The sequence below is a fragment of the Bremia lactucae genome, linkage group LG9 (genome assembly GCF_004359215.1).
Source record: "Bremia lactucae strain SF5 linkage group LG9, whole genome shotgun sequence".
Classification (NCBI taxonomy): Eukaryota; Oomycota; class Peronosporomycetes; order Peronosporales; family Peronosporaceae; genus Bremia; species Bremia lactucae.
In genome coordinates, this window is record NC_090618.1 from 1,689,171 (window position 1) to 1,710,800 (window position 21,630).

The following is a 21,630-nucleotide window of genomic DNA, read 5'->3' on the forward strand; positions in this document are numbered from 1 at the left end:
GGAACCTCCCGTCACATCACGAAATTTAATGTTTAATAAATAATTTATGATTATAAAATAGAATTGAAGAAGAATAATAGTAGGGGGAGTTGCTATATTCACACCCTTTTTCCTTAAACACACACCATTCCTGCAAAATCTTATAATCACACCCTGCCGGACAGAATCAAACGTTTTATACACTTCGCTGCTATTCCCGATTTTCCAAAAATAATAATGTTCCACTTCATGGAATGTTAGACGTAAATGGCACGGCAACTGCCTCTACCGCAACCAGATCTCTGCTTCCGTAGGGCGCGCAGCCGCTTTAAGTACTGTATGCATCCGGCGACGTTACAGCGGCAGCTCGATACTGCCTATATCCATTAAACATGCCCTTTTTAAGGCTTGATGTCACGAACGCTGAAAACCCGGTATATATTGACTCGGACGCCCCTGTGCGCGGTACGTGTGCAAAAGTAGCAAATATCCTGTGAATAGTGCGTGAGCGTGCGTATGCTCCCGAAGGGGGTACTGCAGAAGATAGTGCTACCGCACCTTATCCGAAATCATATCGCCAGCCAAACCTAACGACCAAGAGGTTGCGGGCTATTGCCGACTTAAAATTGACAACCCACGACTTTGCCAACTGTGTAAGCAATATCGAGCCGCTTATGCGTGAATAAATCATGTATGGTCTTGTGCAAACGAACATCTTGAAGCTTTTCAATTTATAAGTGAAAACGTCTCTTTCGTAGTTCACTGCGGACAATGACGTTCACTTGACCACAATGGACCTCTCATTATGCTGGCAATATCACGCAATTCGCCAAAATGACTACGAATAAACGAATGTGCCCCGCTGACGCACTGAAATCGTGACCAAGCGGCTAAATTTTGCGAGGCTCACCGCGTAACCGGCTAAAGTCTCCCTAATTTTACATAGTCCCCGTTAAGCACACTTTGTGTACTTAAGGGGATAGTCAATAACTTTAGTCAAGTAATTAGATCCACCACTCGGGTGTGGTTCACATTGTGACCCACCCTTGTGTATGTGTACACATAGGTGCAATTACATTGGAAGGGATGACGACTAGCGTCATCCGTTTTGCGAGGAATTCCGAAATTTACGCTCGCAATACATATTAGTGTCTATCGACAGAGACAGCATTTTATGATTAGTTATAACAGGATTTAATATTTGATACGATATAACATAAATCAGTCTGAAAATTACTACATACTTGATAAGTGCGCACGAGGAGACGAATTACCAATCCCGTGACGACACTTTACCAGAGTGCTTAGTGTGTTGGGTGAGGTCGCTTGCGCGCCCACCACAACTACCTCACTGCACGCAAGAGAAGCAGATGCAAACCGCTTCCTCGCTGTGCTAGGGTGTGTGCTTAAGTAGAGCGTGGCCGCATTACGACGTGCCCGTCTACAGATGTGGTAGGTAGTATCATGAGCGCAAGGTATGACAGTAGCTTCATAAGCTTGGTCACAAACCGTGCTTGAAAGAGTCAATACACATCGAGCAAGCGGACGTAAATCCGTAGTACTTTACTTCATCAGACTTCAAACACGCCCATATCCAAATTCCAACTGCTTGGATGCGTTTTCTTGATAACATTCTTAGCAATAAAAAGTGAGGCTTTAAGCTGACGTAAAAAATGGGGATCTTCATTTGCAGTTAAATGATGATTGGCTCCTTTTTACTAAGACTCGGAATGAGCTTCAGGTTATCGAAACTTTACTTGTAAAGCTCTTAGCCGCCGCTACTTTATACATCAGCCTCACACAACCGTGTCCATCGCATGTTTTTTTATCTAATCACTTTAATTAGGGTACCAGCTGGGTATTCCCTCTCTAACTTGAACTCTGTAATCATATATCAAGTGCTTTTCCGGGGGTCTTTTGTTCTTACGAGAAGGATGGCATGGTACTGTCGAGTGGCCTGTTTTGTCCTGTATGCAAGGCAGATTTCTGGGGGGTTGATCAAGAAGGCATTAACGGGAATCGTGGTGATGATTTTGAAGCGATTCTTTCCAATCGACTTCATCTTGCAACGCGTCAAGCCACGAAGAAATACTACGAAGCGTGGACGATTTGTACGGACGTGACGTGTAAGACACGGACATAGAAACAATCGCTACGCGGGAATGGCAACATTTGCTCCGCGGTGGGATGCCGCGCACCGATTACGCTCGAGTATCCCGACAGTGCGTTGTATACGCAATTAAAGTATTTCGAGTCGCTTTTTAATGTCGAGCGTGCACGAAAGAAGATTCAAGCGCGTGTATCTGGATTGCGTGAGACAATCGACGTGCCAAGGTTCTCCGAGCGTCATGATGCGGTGCTGCAGAAGTTGCTTACTCAAGTGGAAGAGGTACGACTGTTGTCGAGGATTAATATATTGTTGAAAAGGTGGGTTCTAATGGAGGAGGTTTTGTCGTTTGCAGACTGTAGAACGGAATGAATACAATTGGGTGAAACCTTCCATCTGGCAGACGTTGTTCACATGATGACAATCCTTTGTCATTGCTTTTGTTGTCGTGTGCTCTTGTACGAAAGATGGTGTTTTAATGCGTGAAAATTGGATTCATTACGACTCGAATAGTTGCCATTCTTTGCGTGCTTTTGCATTCTCACAGAGTCGAGCTACATGAAAATACAGTGCATGTTTAGCTTGAATACATATGAAAGAAGGCCCTTGTTTCACGTTCACTGTATCCAATAATAGGCCCTCTTCTTCTGTAGCATGGATCGATTTGCTGAACTCGAGACTACGCTCGAGGTGTCATTGTTACGAATTAAAAAGTGTATTTCATAACATTTTCGACACAGCAAAAAAGCTCATGCTTGTAACGGGCTAAAGTTGCCCTAATGTTACACAGTCCCTATTAAGTACATTTGGTACTTAAGGGGATGGTCAATTACTAAATAATAGTAATTAGACCCAACACTCGGGTGTGGTGCACATTTGTGACCAACCCTTGTGGATGTGATGCACATGGGTGCATTCACATTAGGAGGGATGACGCCCAGCGTCATCCATGATGACGGCTAGCGTCATCAGTTACGCGAGGTATCTATAAAGATACGCTCGCAATACATATTAAATGATATCTATAGAGATGACATTTAAATTGGTAAAAATACGTATTTATATGTAATACGATTAAATATAAATCAGTCTGAAACCTACTTCCTACTTGGTAAGTGCGCACGAGGGGCGGGATTACCACTCCCGTGACGACACTTATTTTACCAGAGTACTTAGTGTGTTGAGTGAGGTCGCTAACGCGCCCACCGCAACTACCTCACTGCACGCAAGAGAAGCTGGTTAAACCGCTTCCTCGCTGTGCTAGGGTGTGTGTCTAAGTGGAGCGTGGCCGCTTTACGACGATCCCGCCTACAGTTGGTAGCACTTGAAATCCTTCCCACGACCCGCATCTCTGCGTGTGTACGTGAGGATGGCCCCCTTGACCACGATTACTTTTTTGTAATCGTTTGTAATTTGAAGAGCGAGGGTTCTCGCTCTCTACATACGAGAGGTCCATACGTTCTGGACCTCTATTTTCTTGTCGTCTTGGAGGACGATATGCTCCATAGTGGACAAAAGCCTGTTTAAGAATTAAGTCCTCCTGTTCCGCTATAAAGATTGCTTGGTCGAGCGAATCTAAATCTCGCATAACAGGTGGGTCTTAACAGGGCCGTCTGCGAAACCTTAATAAACACAGTTACCTGTGTTTTGTCATCAATTGGATTATTGGATGACCCACGATACAATTGATCAGGTATCGTGTATGTTGGAATAAGCGTGTAGAACACGCTTACCCTGCTTCAAATCTAGGAGCTCGGCTCGAGCCTTGAATGACGTGGCGGCTCATGTGTTTGACTGAGCCGGGTCTAAGAGACCTCATACGACCCAAAGACTAATGAGTCGTGAAGCTTGAGACATAAAGCTCAAGATTTGGCTCGTCCGGCTAAGTTAGGCATGCAAATTTCACTTTCGTCGCATTATCACTGATACGGCAAGCTTCTATAGCGTAGCTTAAATCGACGAACCATCTTAAAAGGGAGCCGCCTTCGACTGCCTCAAACTTAGAGATTTCGATCTTTAAGGTTTCGGGTCATAGCGGAAGCGTCGGCCCATAGCAGCATAAAAATGCTGCTGTCTCAACAGTTTATAAGTGTTGAGCACCCTGTTCTCTCAACACATTCGCGTATTGAGAGCCTTGATGGTGAAGCAAGGCTACTTTCTTTCGGGCCCCGTCGAGTTTGTGTTGTATGGACTCGGCTATGGTCGCAAGCTGTTCATCTTGTCAAATAAAGTCGAAAAAGGGAGTAGCTTATGAATGAAGCAGTAAAAAGATCATCTACAGCCCTTGAGTTTGTACATGTAGCCAGAAGATAATCGACATATACACCTACAACAACAATGCCAATATTGTCGCGTTTCCAATAAAAATACATGTCTTAGATGCATTGCCAAAAATCCGCTTCTTTCAGTTTTTGATGTAGCAATTGGCTCCACAGACGCCCGGCTTCTTTCAAGCCGTACAAACGTTTTCGTAATTCCAATACATCTTCTTGTTTGTCTATGACGCCCAATTTCTTTAAAATTTCAGTACCCAGTTCCATCGACTGCGGTACGTGGAGGTACATCTTTAATCATGGCTCTTGATTCGCCTTAACGTAAGCATTCGGAATGTCTACATGCTTGGCTGGAACTCCCCAAGTGGCCGCCAATTCCAGCAACACTTTAGCAGTTATCATATCCATAACAGCAGCAAAGGTGAAGTTATAATCAAGTCCATATACCTACTCGTTACCACATCCCACAAGCCTGGCCTTTAATCGTTCGATGTCTCCGTTCGAATCAGTCTTTGTCTTGTACACCCATTTAGTGTGTAAGGCATTATTGTGGGGCGGTCGCTTAATCAATACCCACACCCCATTATCTTCCAATACCTTCAATACTTCAGTCATTGCTAACTCCCACCTTTCGCAATTCCAACTTTTCATGGCTTCACCATAATGCTTAGAGTCTCTTTCATAAACATGGGCAACGATTTGCGCAGGTCTCATTGGCTCCTTCCGAGCCTGTATTACTCTCTGACCTAACTTTACTTCTGGTTTGATGCGCATCCCTTTCCAGGTCTAAGTCTTTTTAACACCTGGTTTGATCTTGGATTTCGAATGGGATACTTCTTCTCCTTGATCTTTATCAGCCAATGTGCTCTGAAGCTGATTATTCTGGTCCGTGCTCGAAGTTTCAATATTCTGCACGTGTTGTCTAACCGTAACCTTATTGGCTTCCTGCATGAAAACCCTGAAGCCCTTGACTTCATCACTTTTTTTAATTTAAATCCCTACCTGAGATCGGTGTGCAAGTGAATTTTTGCTTGGGTTTCGATACACGGTACATACGGAACCGAAGGCCACAATGTCCCGTAAATCTGGCACTTGATTTGTTAGCACTTCGATTGGTGATGCCCGTTTGCATTTGCACTCATAGGACTACGATTTAAATTGTAGGCGGCGTATTTTACGGTATCCCTCAAAATGATAAAGGTTACCGACTAGCGAATATCATTGACCTTGCCATGTTTAAAATTGTCCTGTGCAAACGCTCTGCTTTGCCATTCGAAGCTTGATTGCGAGCTTCGCTGGCTTGACGAGCTACTCCAATGGCTTTGCAAAATAAACCCACATTTTCGTATTCGCCACCTTCATCAATACGCAATACGTGAGTCTTATATCCAAATCTACTTTCGAAAAACGCTAAGAAGTGTTCAAACTTCTTTGCTGCCTTGTCCTTTGCTGGTGCCAAGAACACCGTGCAATAGTTGGATTTGTGATCGATAAAGTTGACTAGGTACCTTTTTCCAAGTCTGCCCTTGGGTGTCATAGGACCCTTCAAATCTGAACAGACCACGCCCCCCAATTCGATCTATCGGGGAGTTGATACCTGTGTCTTTTTTCGACTAAGCATTTTCGGTCTGATTCCCTTGTGCACACGAAATACATGTTGGTCTTGAGAAGCTCGAAATCACAATTCCAGAGTCTCGTTCGTTTGTCATCCTTTCAATGGTGTCATACGAAAGATGACCCAACCTTTCGTGAAAATGATACAATGTACCACTTTGGATGTCGGCCCTGGGTGACTTTGGTCCTTCAGCAAGCACCACGGTTTTCACTTCTTTTAAGGACTTGCGATTATTCTCAGTGTCCACCACTTGCACGTAAAGCACATTCTGTTTCATGTCAATGTCGAATATCACCATTCCATCTGACCTTCGTGTCAAGGTGCGACAATAATCGGTATACCCAAGACCAAAACCTTTACACTCGATCTTTCCATACGAAATAATTTCTTGAAAGCTCGGAAGCCAGGTATACCTCGGTAAGTGTGATTTGTCTCTCACGACATTGAGCCATTTCCGCCAAAACCACATTTCCGACTCGAGTGAGTCGGATTATCTCGCCATCATCTAAATGGCACTCCAATCGACACACTTTTGAATTTTTAGTAGAGATTCATCGTTTACGAGATGTCTGCTAGACCCACTGTCTAGTATCCATACATCTGAACTCAAGCTTTCAGTGATATTGTCTGAGTTATCAAAATTGTTGCGGTTCCTCTGGCTTCCTGAATCGCCAAAGCTATATTTTCGGCTGATTTCCGTGTCGGCCATTATTTTAAAGTTCTCGTTTGGATTTGCAGTCGGATTTCACGTGTCCGACTTTACCGCAATTATAACACGTGCGGGTCTCCCTGCGCCCCATCTTATCTTTAATGTTGGCCAACACCTCATTTCCAAAAATCTCGGCCCAATCAAGATTCGAGCTCGATCGCTTGGGCCAAATAAGCCAACTCCTAAGCTTGAACCAAAAAAATCGGTACTCTGGGTTGAGAACTTGGCCATTAAAAAAATGGGAGCCAATCAGGGGAGGCGTATCTGACAATATTGTCCAGTATTTGTTGCTCCGCGCCCCCTGCTGCATCGCTCACAGCCATCAAGTATAAAAAATTCTTAGGCCAAGACCGCCTTGCCTCCTTTTTGTCAGTAAAGAGTTTAATTGCTTGCGCAGCAGTTATTGTTGTCTTGTACGTGTCATGCATCCTCTGCATCACGTTTTGTAGAGTTGGTAAAACTTGCCACCATGAATCCACTTGTTTGCTGAAATATCTTTCGGCAGTGCCCGTAAGATATTGTCCTAAAACTTCAGTTTTGACACTTTCAGTCCAAAGAAATCCACATGATTCTTGGGCCATGTCAAAATGTCTCCAAAACGTCTTTCCCCAATCAAAAAAAAACTGAACCCAGACCAGCATATACTTCGGTCCCATCGAACTATGTGCTGGTCTGGGTTCAGTTTTACGAATGTTCGAACAGCCAACATTCGTTGTCTGGCATCCGGAATCCTGTAATTTACCGGATGTGGCGTTCGCGGAGTCGGCACTGGGGGGGCTTTGAGGTTGATTCGAAGGAAATCGCACAGGGGGTTGAGAAATTTCTTGTTCCCTCCGTGCCACCCTAGCTCGTGCCCTTGAATGGTACCGATTTTGGTCACCCAACATTTCATTTCGACCCCTCATCAAGGAATCGTCCAAGGCATCGCGATGTAGTCGACCAGCGAAATCAGCACCTAGCATGGACGTAAACATCCCACTTTCAACCGCAACTTGTAACCTTTCATCCTCGGCCAACCTGGATTGAGAAGCTTCTTTCTTCTTCATTCGTTCATCCATCCCAGTAAGCATACCCATCATCTTGGATAGCGCCTCGATTTCCGTACCCCTTAGAGAGGTATGAGGTGGTATGGTTGTTGCCGATTTCGACCTAGCCCTTTCGTGACTAGAAGTTGTCGGAAGGTCGACATCACTTGCAGGTGAGTTGGTGGTTGGGCTCATAACATGTTAAAATGATGTGGAAAAACGGGGGTAGCTTATGAAAGAAGTAGTAATGGGAAACTAATATGTATTATCTTAATCCTACTTGTGCATCACTAATTAGCCTGTCTTAAATTACTTAATAGGAGTAAATTAGTATCTGACACATCTAGAGCATGCGATAGTGTAACCTAGGTGAGTAATATAGCCCTTTATTTGCACTCACTGTACCTTCTTTGTGTGTATCTTGAAAAGTCGCATTACGCACCATCTCTGCCCGTAACTTGAAACGTCGCCCTATGCGCCTTCTTTGTGCATAGTTTAAGACATCTCTGCCCAGAGTGTACAGCATGGCGCCAACGGCTGGCCCGCCTACAACCGACTTCATTCGTTGGATCGCTCTCCATTCAAGGTCACTCAAATAAGTAAAAAACCCACGCGTGGCGTGGTAGCCATCTTGAGGGTCTGGATTGCTCCCTCCTTCTTCATCTTACATGTCATGTTGGATGGAACGTGCGTAGGTCGTTGAACGGACTACAAAGTGTTAGCATGTTTAACGGGGCACCTTTCACTAGTACTGTAGTACTGGAGTCAGTACTAGATAACCTTACACTGATTACAGTGTAGGTGAGGTGCCTCGAAACTTTACGTACACAAGGGTACAGAGGAGGGTTTCTACAAAGCTAAGGGTCTTTAGCTTAAAGGTCTAGACTAAGGCTTTAGAATAAAGAAAAAGTAAAACTGTAATAACTGGATTAATATATTTAGTTTCCTACGTAACGATCTTCTATCTACTACTGAACTTATTGTATTAATAACTAAGTAAGTATGGCGTCTCCTTGCGCACCCCATAATCGTGTCTTATATCGATCGGCGGATTGATATAGACTTAAATCATCCAATCAATAGATAATGTCTTAATTTACCAATTTGGTAATATTAAAAGTATTTAAAGTCAAAATTAATAAAGATAATAAATTTGTACTCATAGGAAATAATACCTATGTAATGGACACCCCGTGACAGTTGTCGCCACCAGTTATATATCTATCTGGTACCATTTTGTTGAAATCACTAATCAACGTCCAGGAGGGCAAAATCGTCAATATAGTTCGAACTTTCGTTTCCTAAAGATGACACGATAGAGAGGCGAGTCAGTTACTTACGACACGACCAATACGTAAAAATTTTCTAGACCGTCCAACTGCATGTGTGATAGTAGAAATGTATTTTACGATTCCTTGGTTTTTCTTAATATTACAAGCATAAATCAAATAAGAGCATCATTCAAGCTAAGAAAAATTCGTGTCTATTCTTATAATATCATTATCAGTCTCCAATTATTATTTACTAAATGCTTGATGGCGCCAAGCCAAGTGACTCTAGAAGCATGGTTGGCGTCTACACGTCGTCTGTTATCCATAGAGCAAGAGGAGGAAGTACATACAATGCGAAAGGAGTTGGCACAACTCAATGATACCGAAAATCCGAATGTATTGACACACTTGACGCTTAGTCACTACTCGACGGGACTCTTTGGGCGCACCCTGTTGCAATTCTCATTCCCATCGATTTATCTGCGCCACGCAAAAGTGCACCACATGACCGTTGGCGACCTTGTCCAAATTCGATTGCAAGCGACGATTTTGGGCACAGGGATTGTATCCCGTCTCGAGGAGCATACAATCTCCGTTGCTGTCAATAGTGACCACGACGACGTCGATGAAGCAAAGCTTGTGGCAGCCAAAGCAAACATAACACTCGATCGTCTCGTGAACAATGCTACGTACAACAAACTAACAAATGCACTCGATCAACTGACCAAGTCGGAATTTGGGGCTGCCCAAGCAGTAATCGACGTGGTCTTTTCCGAAAACCAGCCAACTTGGGAGACCCCCGTGCGTGAGATTACACCATTTACAATCGGACTGAACAAGTCCCAAGTCGAAGCCGTGCAATTTGCATTAGCGTCCCAGGATTTGGCCTTGATCCACGGTCCTCCGGGAACTGGCAAGACCACCACTGTAATCGAGTTTCTCCTTCAAGCTGTTTGTACGTGTCACTACAAAGTGCTCGTGTGTGCTCCTTCGAATATTGCAGTTGATAATGTATTGGCAAAATTTGCCAATAAATGTGTCGAATTTGGCAAAATAGTCCCAATTGTTCGTGTGGGCCACCCCGCACGTGTGGTATCGAGTATTGTAAAATATTGTTTTGATGCTCGAATTCAAGAGGCTGATGGCACGAAGATTGTGCGTGATATACGACGTGAAACCAAGCACTTGCAACGGAAATTACACACTTTACGGGACTCGAGTGAACGCAAGCAATTGCGACGAGAATTGAAAAGTAATCGAAAAGATATTCGAGAACGCGAACAACGGGTAGCGCGCGAAATTGTGCAGCAGAGTCGTGTAGTGTTTGCCACGAATGTTGGTGCTGCGACGACGGTACTCCGTGATGTGACGTTTGATGTCGTTGTGATTGATGAAGCCGCTCAGGCGCTAGAAATTGCGTGTTGGGTGCCGATTTTGAAGGCGAAACGATGCGTTTTAGCGGGTGATCATTTGCAATTACCACCGACAATCAAGTCCAAAGTGGCGGCAACAAACGGATTGGACGTCACGTTGTTTGATCGTATGACGCATTTGGAAAGGATGCAGCCAGTGATTAAATTATTGGATACACAGTATCGTATGCATGAAGACATTAGTGCGTGGAGCTCTCGAGCAATGTACAAAGGTGAATTAAAAGATTTCGAGTACGTTGCAAAGCGAAAATTGCACGAATTGCCACACGTTTCGATTCCTTGCGACGATCGTGTGTTGAATGCGACTCTATTGTTAATTGATACGGCAGGATGTTTACTAGAAGAGGACGATCAAGTCGATTTAAAAGAGCTTGTTCATTCAAGGTCAAATAATGGAGAAGCACGCATTGTGGCACAGCACGTGAGCGCTTTATTGACTGCTGGTGTTCGAGAAGAGGAAATTGCCGTCATTACGCCATATAGCAAGCAAGTCGAGGTACTTAAGGCGCTGTTACGAAATCAGTATCCTGAGCTTGAGATTCGATCCGTTGACGGATTTCAAGGCTGTGAAAAAGAAGCAGTTGTCATGAGCTTAGTGCGTTCCAACAAATCGAGACAAGTGGGTTTCTTGGCAGATGACCGCCGTATGAATGTTGCTATGACACGAGCAAAGCGCCACATTGCCATTGTGTGTGATACCGAAACGATCTCGACGCATTCGTTTCTCGCTAGTATTGTGGAACATTTCGAAGAGCTTGGCGAGTACCAGAGTGCCCAGGAATATCTCGACAATGAAATTGTTCGAGGATCTCTTGACGGTGAGGCTATTCAGAATCAACGTTCGAGTGTTTGTTGCAATGTTACAAACGTGAAGAAAGTGGTTTCGAGACCTCTTCGAAAACGAAATGCAAAAAGTCGTGGTGAGTCGGCTCTCCAAGCAAAAACAGAGTCTTTCCATGCGATTCCTTCGAGTGAAAAAAGTAGCGACGAAGAAGTGATGGAAGACAATGTTGTCGCGGTTCCAAGCGTGTTTCAGCTTTTAAATGTCGATAGTGAAGACGAATCGGATCAAAAGAACCAAAGCGATCAAGACGAAGTAAAATTGAACGATTTTGTAGTGGAAAAGCTGCATTTTGAAAAATTAAGTAACAAACCCGTTACAAAAGTCAAGAAAAAGAAGAAAAAAATGAAAAAAAATAGTGCAAAGACTGCCATTAGTGGCGAACAAGAGCAACAAGACGAATGGGAATACCTCACTTATGAAGCCGCCTTGAGTTCTCAATGTGCGTATCAACACCCAAGTCGCTGTAAGAAGAGTGTTGTACTTCTGGGCAGCATTTGCAAGTTCTGTAAGCTCAAGTTCTGCTACGACCACGTGCAGCAAGAAGTCCATGGTTGTGGGAAAGCTGTGCGTACGTTCGAACGCGCTGCTTTCTTATCGCGACCAAAGGATTTAACAACCAAGAGATTGACAAGTGACAAGCGCACAGTGCTTCAGAAAAAGCTGCAAGCGACCGTGTCGGCAAAAACTGCTAGTCGAACGATCAAGTCGAAGGAGAAATGAGGCGATGAAAATGGCAATTCTTTTTTTTTTAAATGTTAAAGCAACTCAAGATAGCACATGTCACATAGTGCTGACTAAGTTTTCAATTGCCGCATTCGCGTCGCCATTGGTCAATTGAAGCGCCGCTTTTGCTTTGTCCTGTTGTAAAAAACAATTCTTCGAATTGAATTTTTTTTAAAAAAATGTAGAAATGGCTACAGTACGTACAGCTGAGAACCCCATGTCGATGAGTCGTGAGAGAGCAGCGTCACTGCCTGCATCTGTTTGCTTTGCGTAACTCTCTGTCCAGAAACGTGCAGTATTGAGGAACTGTGTGTGGTCATTGAGATACATTTTGGCCACCTCAGCGTCCTGTGGGTCAGTGGGCTCAGCAGCTGACAATAGAGCCTGAATCGACAGAAGCGCTGTCTTGATAGTCAGCGCCGGTGACCACGCGTCCTTTAGAATATCCAGACAGATGGCACCAGTTTGGGAGGAAATATTAGGGTGCCAGATCTTGGTAAGAAAGCGCATCTGAGGAGGCTCGAAGGGGTATCTACTCGCGTAGCATAACGTCAATTGACAAAGTAAGCGCTTTATAAAAACACAATGTTTTCTTTACTTGGTCGGAATGACGATTTCAAGCTCAAAGTGGCCACCCTCGTATGGCGTCGCCTCGGGCCCCTGGATTGAGCCACGCAATTCGGAGAGTGTTGCGGCATTCACTGACACAGCTGTGACACCTGAAAGGTGCGAATCTTTTTGACACTCTTCTAGCTCCTTGCGGACACGACCTCCTAGTTTACAGCATTGCATAAAGCTTTAAGTAGCACTTTCCTTTCCATTGTTTCCGTACCTGGGGCCATCGTTTGTATTGCTTGAAAAATGACACGATGGTAAATTGTGCATTTGAGTCAAACAAAATGTAATGTGAAATTGTGTTGGCGTAAATTTGCTGTAAGATTGAAATGTAACTTTTATAACTTGAGGAAATAAAACATTTTATTTTCCCCTTGCATCCCGAAAGAATTTCATGAATGATAAGCGCAAAAAACTTTTTTATTATTACATCAGTGATGTTAAAAATGCTTTGCGTCCATCAGCGATATTTCGGGTTGAAATGAATTGTCTGCTAGTTCTCGGTGTCAAAAACGTCGGTGCGATTATTTCAGTTATGTTTGTTAGTAAACACCTATAGATGAAAACATTTAGGCATTTGCCGAACATAAACTTAAAATATTTTAGCAGTTAAGAAACTAATGTTTTAGATCACTTGACATTAAGAAAAGGTGTCGTGGAAAACCAAAATATAAAATATCTCATGAAATCATGAGATTGTAAATCTGAAAGAAATTAAGATAAACATTAAGCGAGATGAACAGTGTTTTTAATGTATCGCCTGTTGTTTATGCAATCATCACTGCTATGCGAGATTTAATGTTCACGAAAGATCTTCTTTTTCACTCGTATACCACATTTTCGTTACTAAGGAATTTCATCTTAGCAATAATGGCGGCGCCCATGGCCTTTGTGCCCACCACATTAGCCTTATCCTTGGTCAAATCACCTGTGCGCACGCCGTCCAGAAGCACATGCTCCACTGCTTTCTCAATCAGCTGAGCTTCTGCCTCCATCTCAAACGAGTATCGCAATAGCAACGCGCCCGACAGGATTTGCGCAATCGGATTGGCAAGATCTTTGCCAGCAATATCCGGAGCAGATCCACCGATTGGCTCAAACAAATGCACTTTGTCCCCAAGACTAGCAGACGGCATGAGGCCGAGGGAACCTGGCAATACCGAAGCCGCATCCGAAAGAATATCGCCAAACATGTTGCCCGTCACAATCACATCGAATTGAGTCGGGTCACGAATCAATTGCATCACAGCGTTGTCAATGTACCTATGCGATTAGTGCTTCAATTAGTTTGATCCTCGAATACGGAATTCATAGGAGCACACCGTACATATAGTCGAGATGCACGTCCGGGTATTCCGTGGCCACTTCCTTCGCAACTTTGCGCCATAGACGACTGCAGTCTAATACATTGGCTTTGTCCACAACTACAACTTTCTTTGAGCGCTGTGTTAACAAAAGTATACACGTATAATAATAAATTACAGAAAGTACATCTGAGGCAGTATAAATGATTACGTACTTTCATGGCCGTTTCGAACGCAAATCGCATGGGCTTTGTAATCTATTGTTTCCAAGCAACAAGGCAAAAATTAGAGATGAATCTCGAAATTTTAAATATTCCGCACCTCAGCTTTTGTATACTTCATGACATCCGTGGCCGTGTCGCCGTTCGTTTCGTGCTCACCAAAGTAAATACCAGACACGAGTTCACGAATAATGACCATGTCGACACCGTTAACAACGATGTTGGGACGAAGTGGCGACAAGTCTGGTAGCATGGAGTAAATTTTGGCTGGACGGATGTTGACGGCCAACTGAAAATTCTTGCGCAACCCAAGCAGACAATTCTTCTCAGCATCCTTCCACTTTGGATCCTCTTGTGCATCCGTTGGGCCGCCTACTGAGCCAAAGAGCACGGCATCCGAGGCCGCCACTGTGTCAATAGTTGACTGTGGTAAGTGCGTCTTGTGGTGTTCGTAAGCCGCGCCGCCGCATAGTGCCGGCAGGAACTCAAATTGGTGTTGATAAAGCTCGCAAATCGTCTGTAGAACTTGGACTGCCTGGTCACAAACCTCAGGACCGATACCGTCGCCTGGTAAAACCGCAATCTTGTAGGTCTTGCTCGGCATGCTTGAAGAAATTAAGACTTGTCATGCTACCATTAAAGCAATTACGAATGCGCAAACACTTTACGTGGTGCACATGAATTGCTATCGAAAATGAAGGTTGCATTTGAAATGGATAATTTCGTGTTGCATGGGAAAGCGGCGGTGCCAAATGAGGCGCCTGTGTCGAAGCCTAAACGAAAGCGGCAGACGACTATACATAATGGGGAAAAGGTAGTCTCGGTGGATCATGTGCAGTACCTAAAAGAAGAGCTTGACGATGTAAAATCCGTCGACAACATGCTGAGCATCTTGGACGCACTGGAGCGGCTCTTTATGTCGCTTGAAATGCTTGAAAAGACGCGCATTGGGATTTCGCTAACGAGATTATTAAGGCGGTCAGATTCAAAGGAGGTGCAATATCGAGCCACAAAGTTATTGGTGGTGTGGAAGGCAACAGCGAAGAAAGCCATAAGACGACGCGCGCGACGTGTCGACACGTATGGACGCAACTATGCCGAGTGAAACATTTTGCCGACGTAAAATTTGTTTTTCTTTCAAAAAGAACAAAAATTTAATCAACTACTTTAATAAAATTAATGCCTCATTTGCAAAACGAATTCGAGGCGGTGCGTGCATGTTGGGTCGACAGGGTCGTGTTTGCACGTACTAGATAACCCAAAAATCCAAAATACAAGCAACATAAGCATCCTAGTCCAACGACTTCAATAGCGCCAAGAGCAAGGCCCTCGAGGTTCATTAAAAACAAATACATGTTGATGACGCATACAAGTCCACCCATGATCCAGCCACTCATAATGGCTGTTTTGCCATTTACAAAATCACCCATTATGTCTGGTGAGCTCGTGAAAATCAATACAGGAAGCAATGCAAATGGCAACTGGATCGACTGCAGGACGTTAAGTAATTCGTCCATGTGGTCGCTATTTGCGGGGTTTTGCTGGCTTAGAATCGCTACAGTCATTGCTGGAACAAGCGATACACACCGCGTGAGAGCCACACGCTTCCAGGGAGAAAGGCGAAGTTGCAGAAACCCTTCCATAACGAATTGACCTGCATATGTTCCCGTCATAGTAGAACTTTGTCCAGCTGCCAACAGACCAATGGCCCAGATGGTATCAGCGTACTTACCCAGCATGCCACTAAGTGCGATACCAGCCTGCGATAAGCCGATTTCTTGGCACATTCCGCTGCCACCACTGACCAATTCGCACTTACCATAAGTGACACCACTCGTAATCGCATGGGGTACGCAAGCCGTATTCACTCCGTTCATTTCGTACGAGGCCGTACAATCGAGTGAGAAGAATCCCTTTGCAAACACGGCGAGGACTGCCATATTAATTAAAAACGATATAAAGAGGGCACAACCCGACTCGATGGCAAAGTATTTGTTTGCTTCGCGCACTTTCAAATCATTTTGTCGGTTTACTTGCCGTGTTTGGACAAGTGCCGAGTGTAACACAATATTGTGTGGCATGATCACCGCACCAAGAATGCCGACAGCCTGCGTCACCGCGTAGCGTTCTACACGTGGCACAAAGCCACTTAAAACATCGTTTAATGCGACGTCACCTCGAACGAAATTGGCACAAAAGCATAGGAGCATCACAATGATTAAAGTTAAGAAAAAAGCCTCCAATTTTCGTATTCCATAGCGATGGAGAAGGAGAAATGTAAATGTGTCAAATCCTGTAATGAGACATCCAATCCATAGCGGAAAGCCAAAAAGAACTTGAAACGCAATGGAGGAGCCTAAGACCTCTTGGACGTCGCTGCCTACAATCGCAATCTCCGTCATTACCCACAGAGTCAGCGACGCCCAACGAGGGTATACTGCTGTACACATTTCTGCAAGATTCTTGCCCGTAACGACGCCTAATCGAGCCGCTAGCACTTGCAAAAAGAACCCCATGGCCGTTGCGCCGAATAAGACCCACATGAGCTGGTACCCAGCGTAAGCGCCAGACTGCAGGTCGCTTTCCAAGTTTCCTGGATCAACGTAAGCAATGCTCATAAGCCACCCCGGACCGGCATACGCCCATAATGTCCGCCAACTACCAAAACTGGGCGTTATTCAAAGAACGGCGTCATAAACTCCACAAGATCCTATACCTAAAAAAACCGCGAGTTGTTGGCTCTTCCGACGGGGTTTGAACTTCCCCAATCGACAGTAAAAGGGCTTTGTTCACTGTATTGTGGCTTTCCGCTTCTTCCTTTGTGTCTCCTAGAAGCAGCTCTCGCTCCGATACTCGCGACTTTGGTACTCCGTTGGGTGCGTTGATACCCATCACTCCAACACGAGAAGCCAAATACGTGATATTGTCGTGCAAGACTAATTTACAAAAATTAGGATCTAGTTAGTCTCAAATTTTATGTCGATCTCCCCATAAAATATTGTCGTGCATAGTCCAAATTTTATGTCGATCTCCCCATAAAGTATTGTCGACTTTTTTCGTATCAAACGTCGAGTTGCGTAGTGATAAAAGGAGTGTGTCTTTAGAACTTTAATTAAGGGGTAGCTGGCCATGAGAAATGACCGAGCAATTAAACAGGTAAAATTTCGCTTGCAGGAAGGTGGAGCAAGCTCTCGCTTTTTTTGCAAATTCATCTCTGGAAATGTATTGCAACTGTTTTCCATGTTTCGTCTTTGTCACTCTTCGTTAACGCCAGTCACATTCAAAGTTAGTGCGTTAGATTGGCACTCACTCAATCGCTGCAACTTGTTCATATCAAAGCAAGTACGTCTCTTCTTCATTCGCACCTCTCGCGACGTGCTTGCACGCGCTATATTGCTAGCAGTTATTTGCCTTCTACCATGGCTCGACTTTTGAAAGCAGACGCCGACGGATTTGCCTTTGCGGCTCGTCAGCTCCAGCTCGGTCAGCTCGTGTCTTTCCCCACTGAAACGGTGTATGGCCTAGGCGCCAATGCGCTTGACCCCAACGCTATAATGGCAATTTTCGAGGCCAAAGCACGACCTCTTACAGATCCGCTCATCGTCCACGTTCCCACTCTGGAAGACGCTTTAAAGTTAGTAGATATGACGCCAACAGGGCGGCAGGCTTTTGAGTGTCTGGGTAAAGCTTTTTGGCCTGGTCCACTGACGCTTGTTGCCAAGGCAGTGCCAGAATTGCCGCTGTCGTTGTCGGCCAACACAGGATTTGTTGGACTTCGGTGCCCCAAGCATCCCATTGCTCAGGCTCTGCTGAAGGAAGCAAAGATTCCTGTAGCAGCGCCAAGTGCAAATCGATTTGGCCATGTGTCGCCAACGACCGCCAAACATGTGATGGACGACTTGGGTGCGTGCAAGAATTTAAGCGTGATTGATGCGGCAGGGGAAGGTAGCTGTGAAATTGGCATTGAGTCAACAGTGATAAAAATTGTGCCTGAAGAACGCAAAGTGATTCTTTTTCGTCGTGGAGGTGTGTCGGAACAAGCATTAAAGAAGGTGCTTGAGGAACACGCAGAGATGTTGGGTGTACGATACGAATTGGTGACGATTCGGAATGAGGCAAAGATGCAGACGAACGAGGGACAGCAGGCACCAGGACAGCTGATCACACACTATGCCCCCGACGTGGACACGTATTTATACGTAACAGATGCGACAAAGACGATGAATGCGTCTGAAAACGAAAATGTAAGTGGCTGGGTCGTGATCGACTTTCATGGCAAGCTCGTTCGATTGAAAAACCGTGTACGAGCATACCTTGACCTATCACCCACCGGAGACGTTGCCGAGGCGTCGCAGCGCATCTTCGACTCGCTACGTTGGGCTGAAAACGTACAAGGTGTCGAGCGCGTTATAATCACTGGAGTGATTATGGAGCCTCACGAACAGGCGGCAGCGTTGCATGATCGGATGTTCCGTGCGGCATCGGGGAAGCAATGCGCACTTCAACTTCAAGACTAGAATAGTTACGTTAACCACATCAAAATTGGGTTGTGCAAAATATTATTAAAAACTCCTTCATCACAACATAATCAAGAGTCCAGATCCTGGACATATACGAGCGCCTGTGGAGCAAGCGCCTATCAAATACACAACACATTAAATGCGCTAAATTGCTGTTTAATAGCGACAAGGAAGCACTTACAGCCTCAGCAAGCGTGACATCGAGTAGATCGGGGCCGTAGACCTTTTTTGGAAAGTTGGTCGCGAGCTCATAGTTTCGAATCGGGATGTGGCGGTCATAAAACTCCACGTCCACAAAGTCCCGCACAGTTTGCAGCGTATCGTGCGCGTAAAAGATATGGTGTAAGCGAGTCCCATTGTGCAAGTGAAATTTGATGACTGCCGTGTTATAATTTGCATTTGATGGAGGCGTGCGAACTTTCGGACCGTCAGCAATTCGAGCGCGTTTGAGTGCAATCACAGCCTTGACGTCTTCTTCCTCACGAACCTTTTCATCTTCGAGACGTCGCGCTTCTGCCTCCCTCCGCTCCCTTTCTTGTTCCTCTCGTTCAGCCTCTTCACGAGCTTCTTGTTCCCGACGACGGTCTGCGGCAAGAGACTCCTGGTATTCTCGATCCTGCTGTTCACGTAGAATTTGCGCCTCTGTCCGCTGCTGTCGAACGTGACGAGACGTGGCCAAAACGTGATTATTACGGTCGACTGCTGCATTCAATGTATCAATAATCTCATCGACTGGCAACTTTGCTACAAGCACGACATTCAAAAGCCCTTAACAAGTTGCTCGCACATATTCTCTCATCGCGATGTTACCCGTAATTTTCTCCACCACGCTGACACCCCGAGAGATGCATGAAAGCAATGCCAGATACGGAAAGGTGGCACACCCAAGCGACAAACTCACATTAAACCCTTCAGCATGCTGGACGCAGCCTGCCCACGACACGATGCAGTCACTATTGTTTAAATACGCGCTCATGCGCTCGGTGCATAGTTCGTTTCTGCCACAGCAGTGAAATCATGAGTACTTTTACCAACTTGCGAACCGAACAAATCGCGAATTCGCTCTTACCGACAAAACGAATCGGCATCGTCATGTATATTCGAGTGTAAAAACACAAGCAGGAACTTTGACGCCGTCCGTGCTGTGGACACTGCGTCCTGGAACGATAAGTGCTCAAAGTGTGGGGTCACGTTTTCCCCATACCGTCGCATTAAGCTGTGCGCGAAGCGACGAGCCGCAACCTGCGGATCCTCAGGCTCACCGTCGCCAACCACAAAGCTTAAAGGAGACATGAGTAGCTCCACAAAACCCTTTCGAGGCCTAGGCACGCGGTGAGGCGCGGGCGCTTCTTCCGTCAGTTCGCTCTCTCCTTGCACAAAACGGCGTCGCAGCGCATTAGTCTCTGTCGTGTCTACCGCCATGGTTACAAGGCAAAGAAGCGAATTGTAAAAGCATAAGATTTACTCCCTTTTGATTGGTTAGAAATAGTTTACCTACAATGTTGTTGACAAATCGATTGCTTATAATTTGCTGCAGTCAGTAAGCGTGAAATTAAGTACGCTCATCGAAAAAACTACGACTCTGTGTCAGTATTGTTAAATTGGTGTGGATGTAGGAAGCTTATTGACGAAGTAGTAAATGGAATAGTAATACGTATTGTCTTAATCCTACTTGTGCATCACTAATTAGCCTGTCTTAAATTACGTTATAGGAGTTGATTAGTATCTGACACGTTATAGAGCATGCGACAGTTTAACCTAGGTTGTTGGCGGGCACGTCGTAATGCGGCCACGCTCTACTTAAGCACACACCCTAGCACAGCGAGGAAGCGGTTAAACCTGCTTCTCTTGCGTGCAGTGAGGTAGTTGTGGTGGGCGCGCAAGCGACCTCACCCAACACACTAAGAACTCTGGTAAAGTGTCGTCACGGGAGCGGTAATCCGTCTCCTCGTGCGCACTTACCAAGTAGGTAGTAATTTTCAGACTGATTTATATTTAATAGAATTAAATACAAATACCTATTTTTACCAATTAAAATGTTATCTATATAGATATCATTTAATATGTATTGCGAGCGTATCTTTATAGATACCTCGCGTAACTGATGACGCTAGCCGTCATCATGGATGACGCTGGGCGTCATCCATCCTAATGTGAATGCACCCATGTGCATCATATCCACAAGGGTTGGTCACAAATGTGCACCACACCCGAGTGTTGGGTCTAATTACTATTATTTAGTAATTGACCATCCCCTTAAGTACCAAATGTACTTAATGGGGACTGTGTAACATTAGTGCAACTTTAGCCCGTTACAGCTTGGATGCGTTTTATTGATAACATTCTTGGCAATAAAAAGCGAGGCTTTAAGCTGCACGTATAAAAGGAAGATCTTACCTGAAGCTCATTCCGAGTCTTAGTAAAAAGTAGCTTATCATCATTTAACTGCAAATGTATCGAAACTTTACTTGTAAAGCTCTTGGCCGCCGCTACTTTATACATCAGCCTCACACAACCGTGTCCATCGCATGTTTTTTATATTTAATCACTTTAATTAGCGTACCAGCTGGGTTGTACACCCACTATTCAAGGCTCTTTTGTAAAGAAAAAATCCCATCACGAGGTTGTATTGAATTTCAATAATTGCTCAACTTGATTAGAATGAAAAGGCAGATATTACGGGGCGACGATCTTCCCTTCGCAATGTGTCCTATGCTCGATGGCCTAGCTACCTTTTTTGCTTAAAGTATGGTATCAGACATTAATTTATCCGATGCTTCAACTGCATCAACATATTATTCCCTCTCTAACTTGAACTCTGTAATCATATATCAAGTGCTTTTCCGGGGGTCTTTTGTTCTTACGAGAAGGATGGCATGTACTGTCGAGTGGCCTGTTTGGTCCTGTATGCAAGGCGGATTTCTGGGGGTTTGATCAAGAAGGCATAAACGGGAATCGTGGTGATGATTTTGAAAGCGATTCTTTCCAATC

General features: G+C 44.8%; 7 protein-coding genes across 7 annotated transcripts; 3 read left to right on the forward strand and 4 right to left on the reverse strand.

Annotated features, from left to right (window-relative positions):
* Positions 1–9,243: 9,243 nt before the first annotated feature.
* CCR75_008754 (uncharacterized protein) lies at positions 9,244–11,976 on the forward strand (the record flags this gene model as incomplete). Its single annotated transcript, XM_067966803.1, has 1 exon — positions 9,244–11,976. One exon carries the CDS (start codon positions 9,244–9,246, stop codon positions 11,974–11,976), a length of 2,733 nt encoding a protein of 910 aa, XP_067819543.1.
* CCR75_008755 (uncharacterized protein) lies at positions 11,349–12,821 on the reverse strand (the record flags this gene model as incomplete). Its single annotated transcript, XM_067966804.1, has 4 exons — positions 11,349–12,114; positions 12,184–12,511; positions 12,578–12,752; positions 12,812–12,821. 4 exons carry the CDS (start codon positions 12,819–12,821, stop codon positions 12,037–12,039), a joined length of 591 nt encoding a protein of 196 aa, XP_067819542.1. The 3' UTR covers positions 11,349–12,036.
* A 365-nt stretch (positions 12,822–13,186) lies between these two features.
* CCR75_008756 (uncharacterized protein) lies at positions 13,187–14,762 on the reverse strand. The gene is made up of 5 exons (XM_067966805.1): positions 14,220–14,762; positions 14,114–14,155; positions 13,922–14,037; positions 13,259–13,857; positions 13,187–13,236 (listed from the first exon to the last, which is right to left on the reverse strand). Exons 1-4 carry the CDS (start codon positions 14,721–14,723, stop codon positions 13,416–13,418), a joined length of 1,104 nt encoding a protein of 367 aa, XP_067819541.1. The 5' UTR covers positions 14,724–14,762; the 3' UTR covers positions 13,187–13,236; positions 13,259–13,415.
* Positions 14,763–14,813: 51 nt separating this feature from the next.
* CCR75_008757 (uncharacterized protein) lies at positions 14,814–15,224 on the forward strand (the record flags this gene model as incomplete). The annotated part of the gene is made up of 1 exon (XM_067966806.1): positions 14,814–15,224. One exon carries the CDS (start codon positions 14,814–14,816, stop codon positions 15,222–15,224), a length of 411 nt encoding a protein of 136 aa, XP_067819540.1.
* A 79-nt stretch (positions 15,225–15,303) lies between these two features.
* CCR75_008758 (uncharacterized protein) lies at positions 15,304–17,011 on the reverse strand (the record flags this gene model as incomplete). The annotated part of the gene is made up of 2 exons (XM_067966807.1): positions 15,304–16,777; positions 16,836–17,011. 2 exons carry the CDS (start codon positions 17,009–17,011, stop codon positions 15,304–15,306), a joined length of 1,650 nt encoding a protein of 549 aa, XP_067819545.1.
* Positions 17,012–17,332: 321 nt separating this feature from the next.
* Positions 17,333–20,061, reverse strand: CCR75_008759 (uncharacterized protein; the record flags this gene model as incomplete). Its single annotated transcript, XM_067966808.1, has 4 exons — positions 17,333–18,755; positions 18,821–19,378; positions 19,427–19,637; positions 19,709–20,061. 4 exons carry the CDS (start codon positions 20,059–20,061, stop codon positions 18,708–18,710), a joined length of 1,170 nt encoding a protein of 389 aa, XP_067819544.1. The 3' UTR covers positions 17,333–18,707.
* Positions 17,539–18,636, forward strand: CCR75_008760 (uncharacterized protein; the record flags this gene model as incomplete). Its single annotated transcript, XM_067966809.1, has 1 exon — positions 17,539–18,636. One exon carries the CDS (start codon positions 17,539–17,541, stop codon positions 18,634–18,636), a length of 1,098 nt encoding a protein of 365 aa, XP_067819451.1.
* Positions 20,062–21,630: the final 1,569 nt, after the last annotated feature.

Excerpts from the sequence above, each read along its gene's own strand:
- CCR75_008756 (XM_067966805.1), bottom strand. The coding sequence starts at position 14,723 with ATGCCGAGCAAGACCTACAAGATTGCGGTTTTACCAGGCGACGGTATC. Across the intron at positions 14,156-14,219 it reads TGAAGTATACAAAAGCTGAG|ATTACAAAGCCCATGCGATT; the intron begins GTGCGGAATATT and ends TGGAAACAATAG. Across the intron at positions 13,858-13,921 it reads GACGTGCATCTCGACTATAT|GTACATTGACAACGCTGTGA; the intron begins GTACGGTGTGCT and ends CTAATCGCATAG.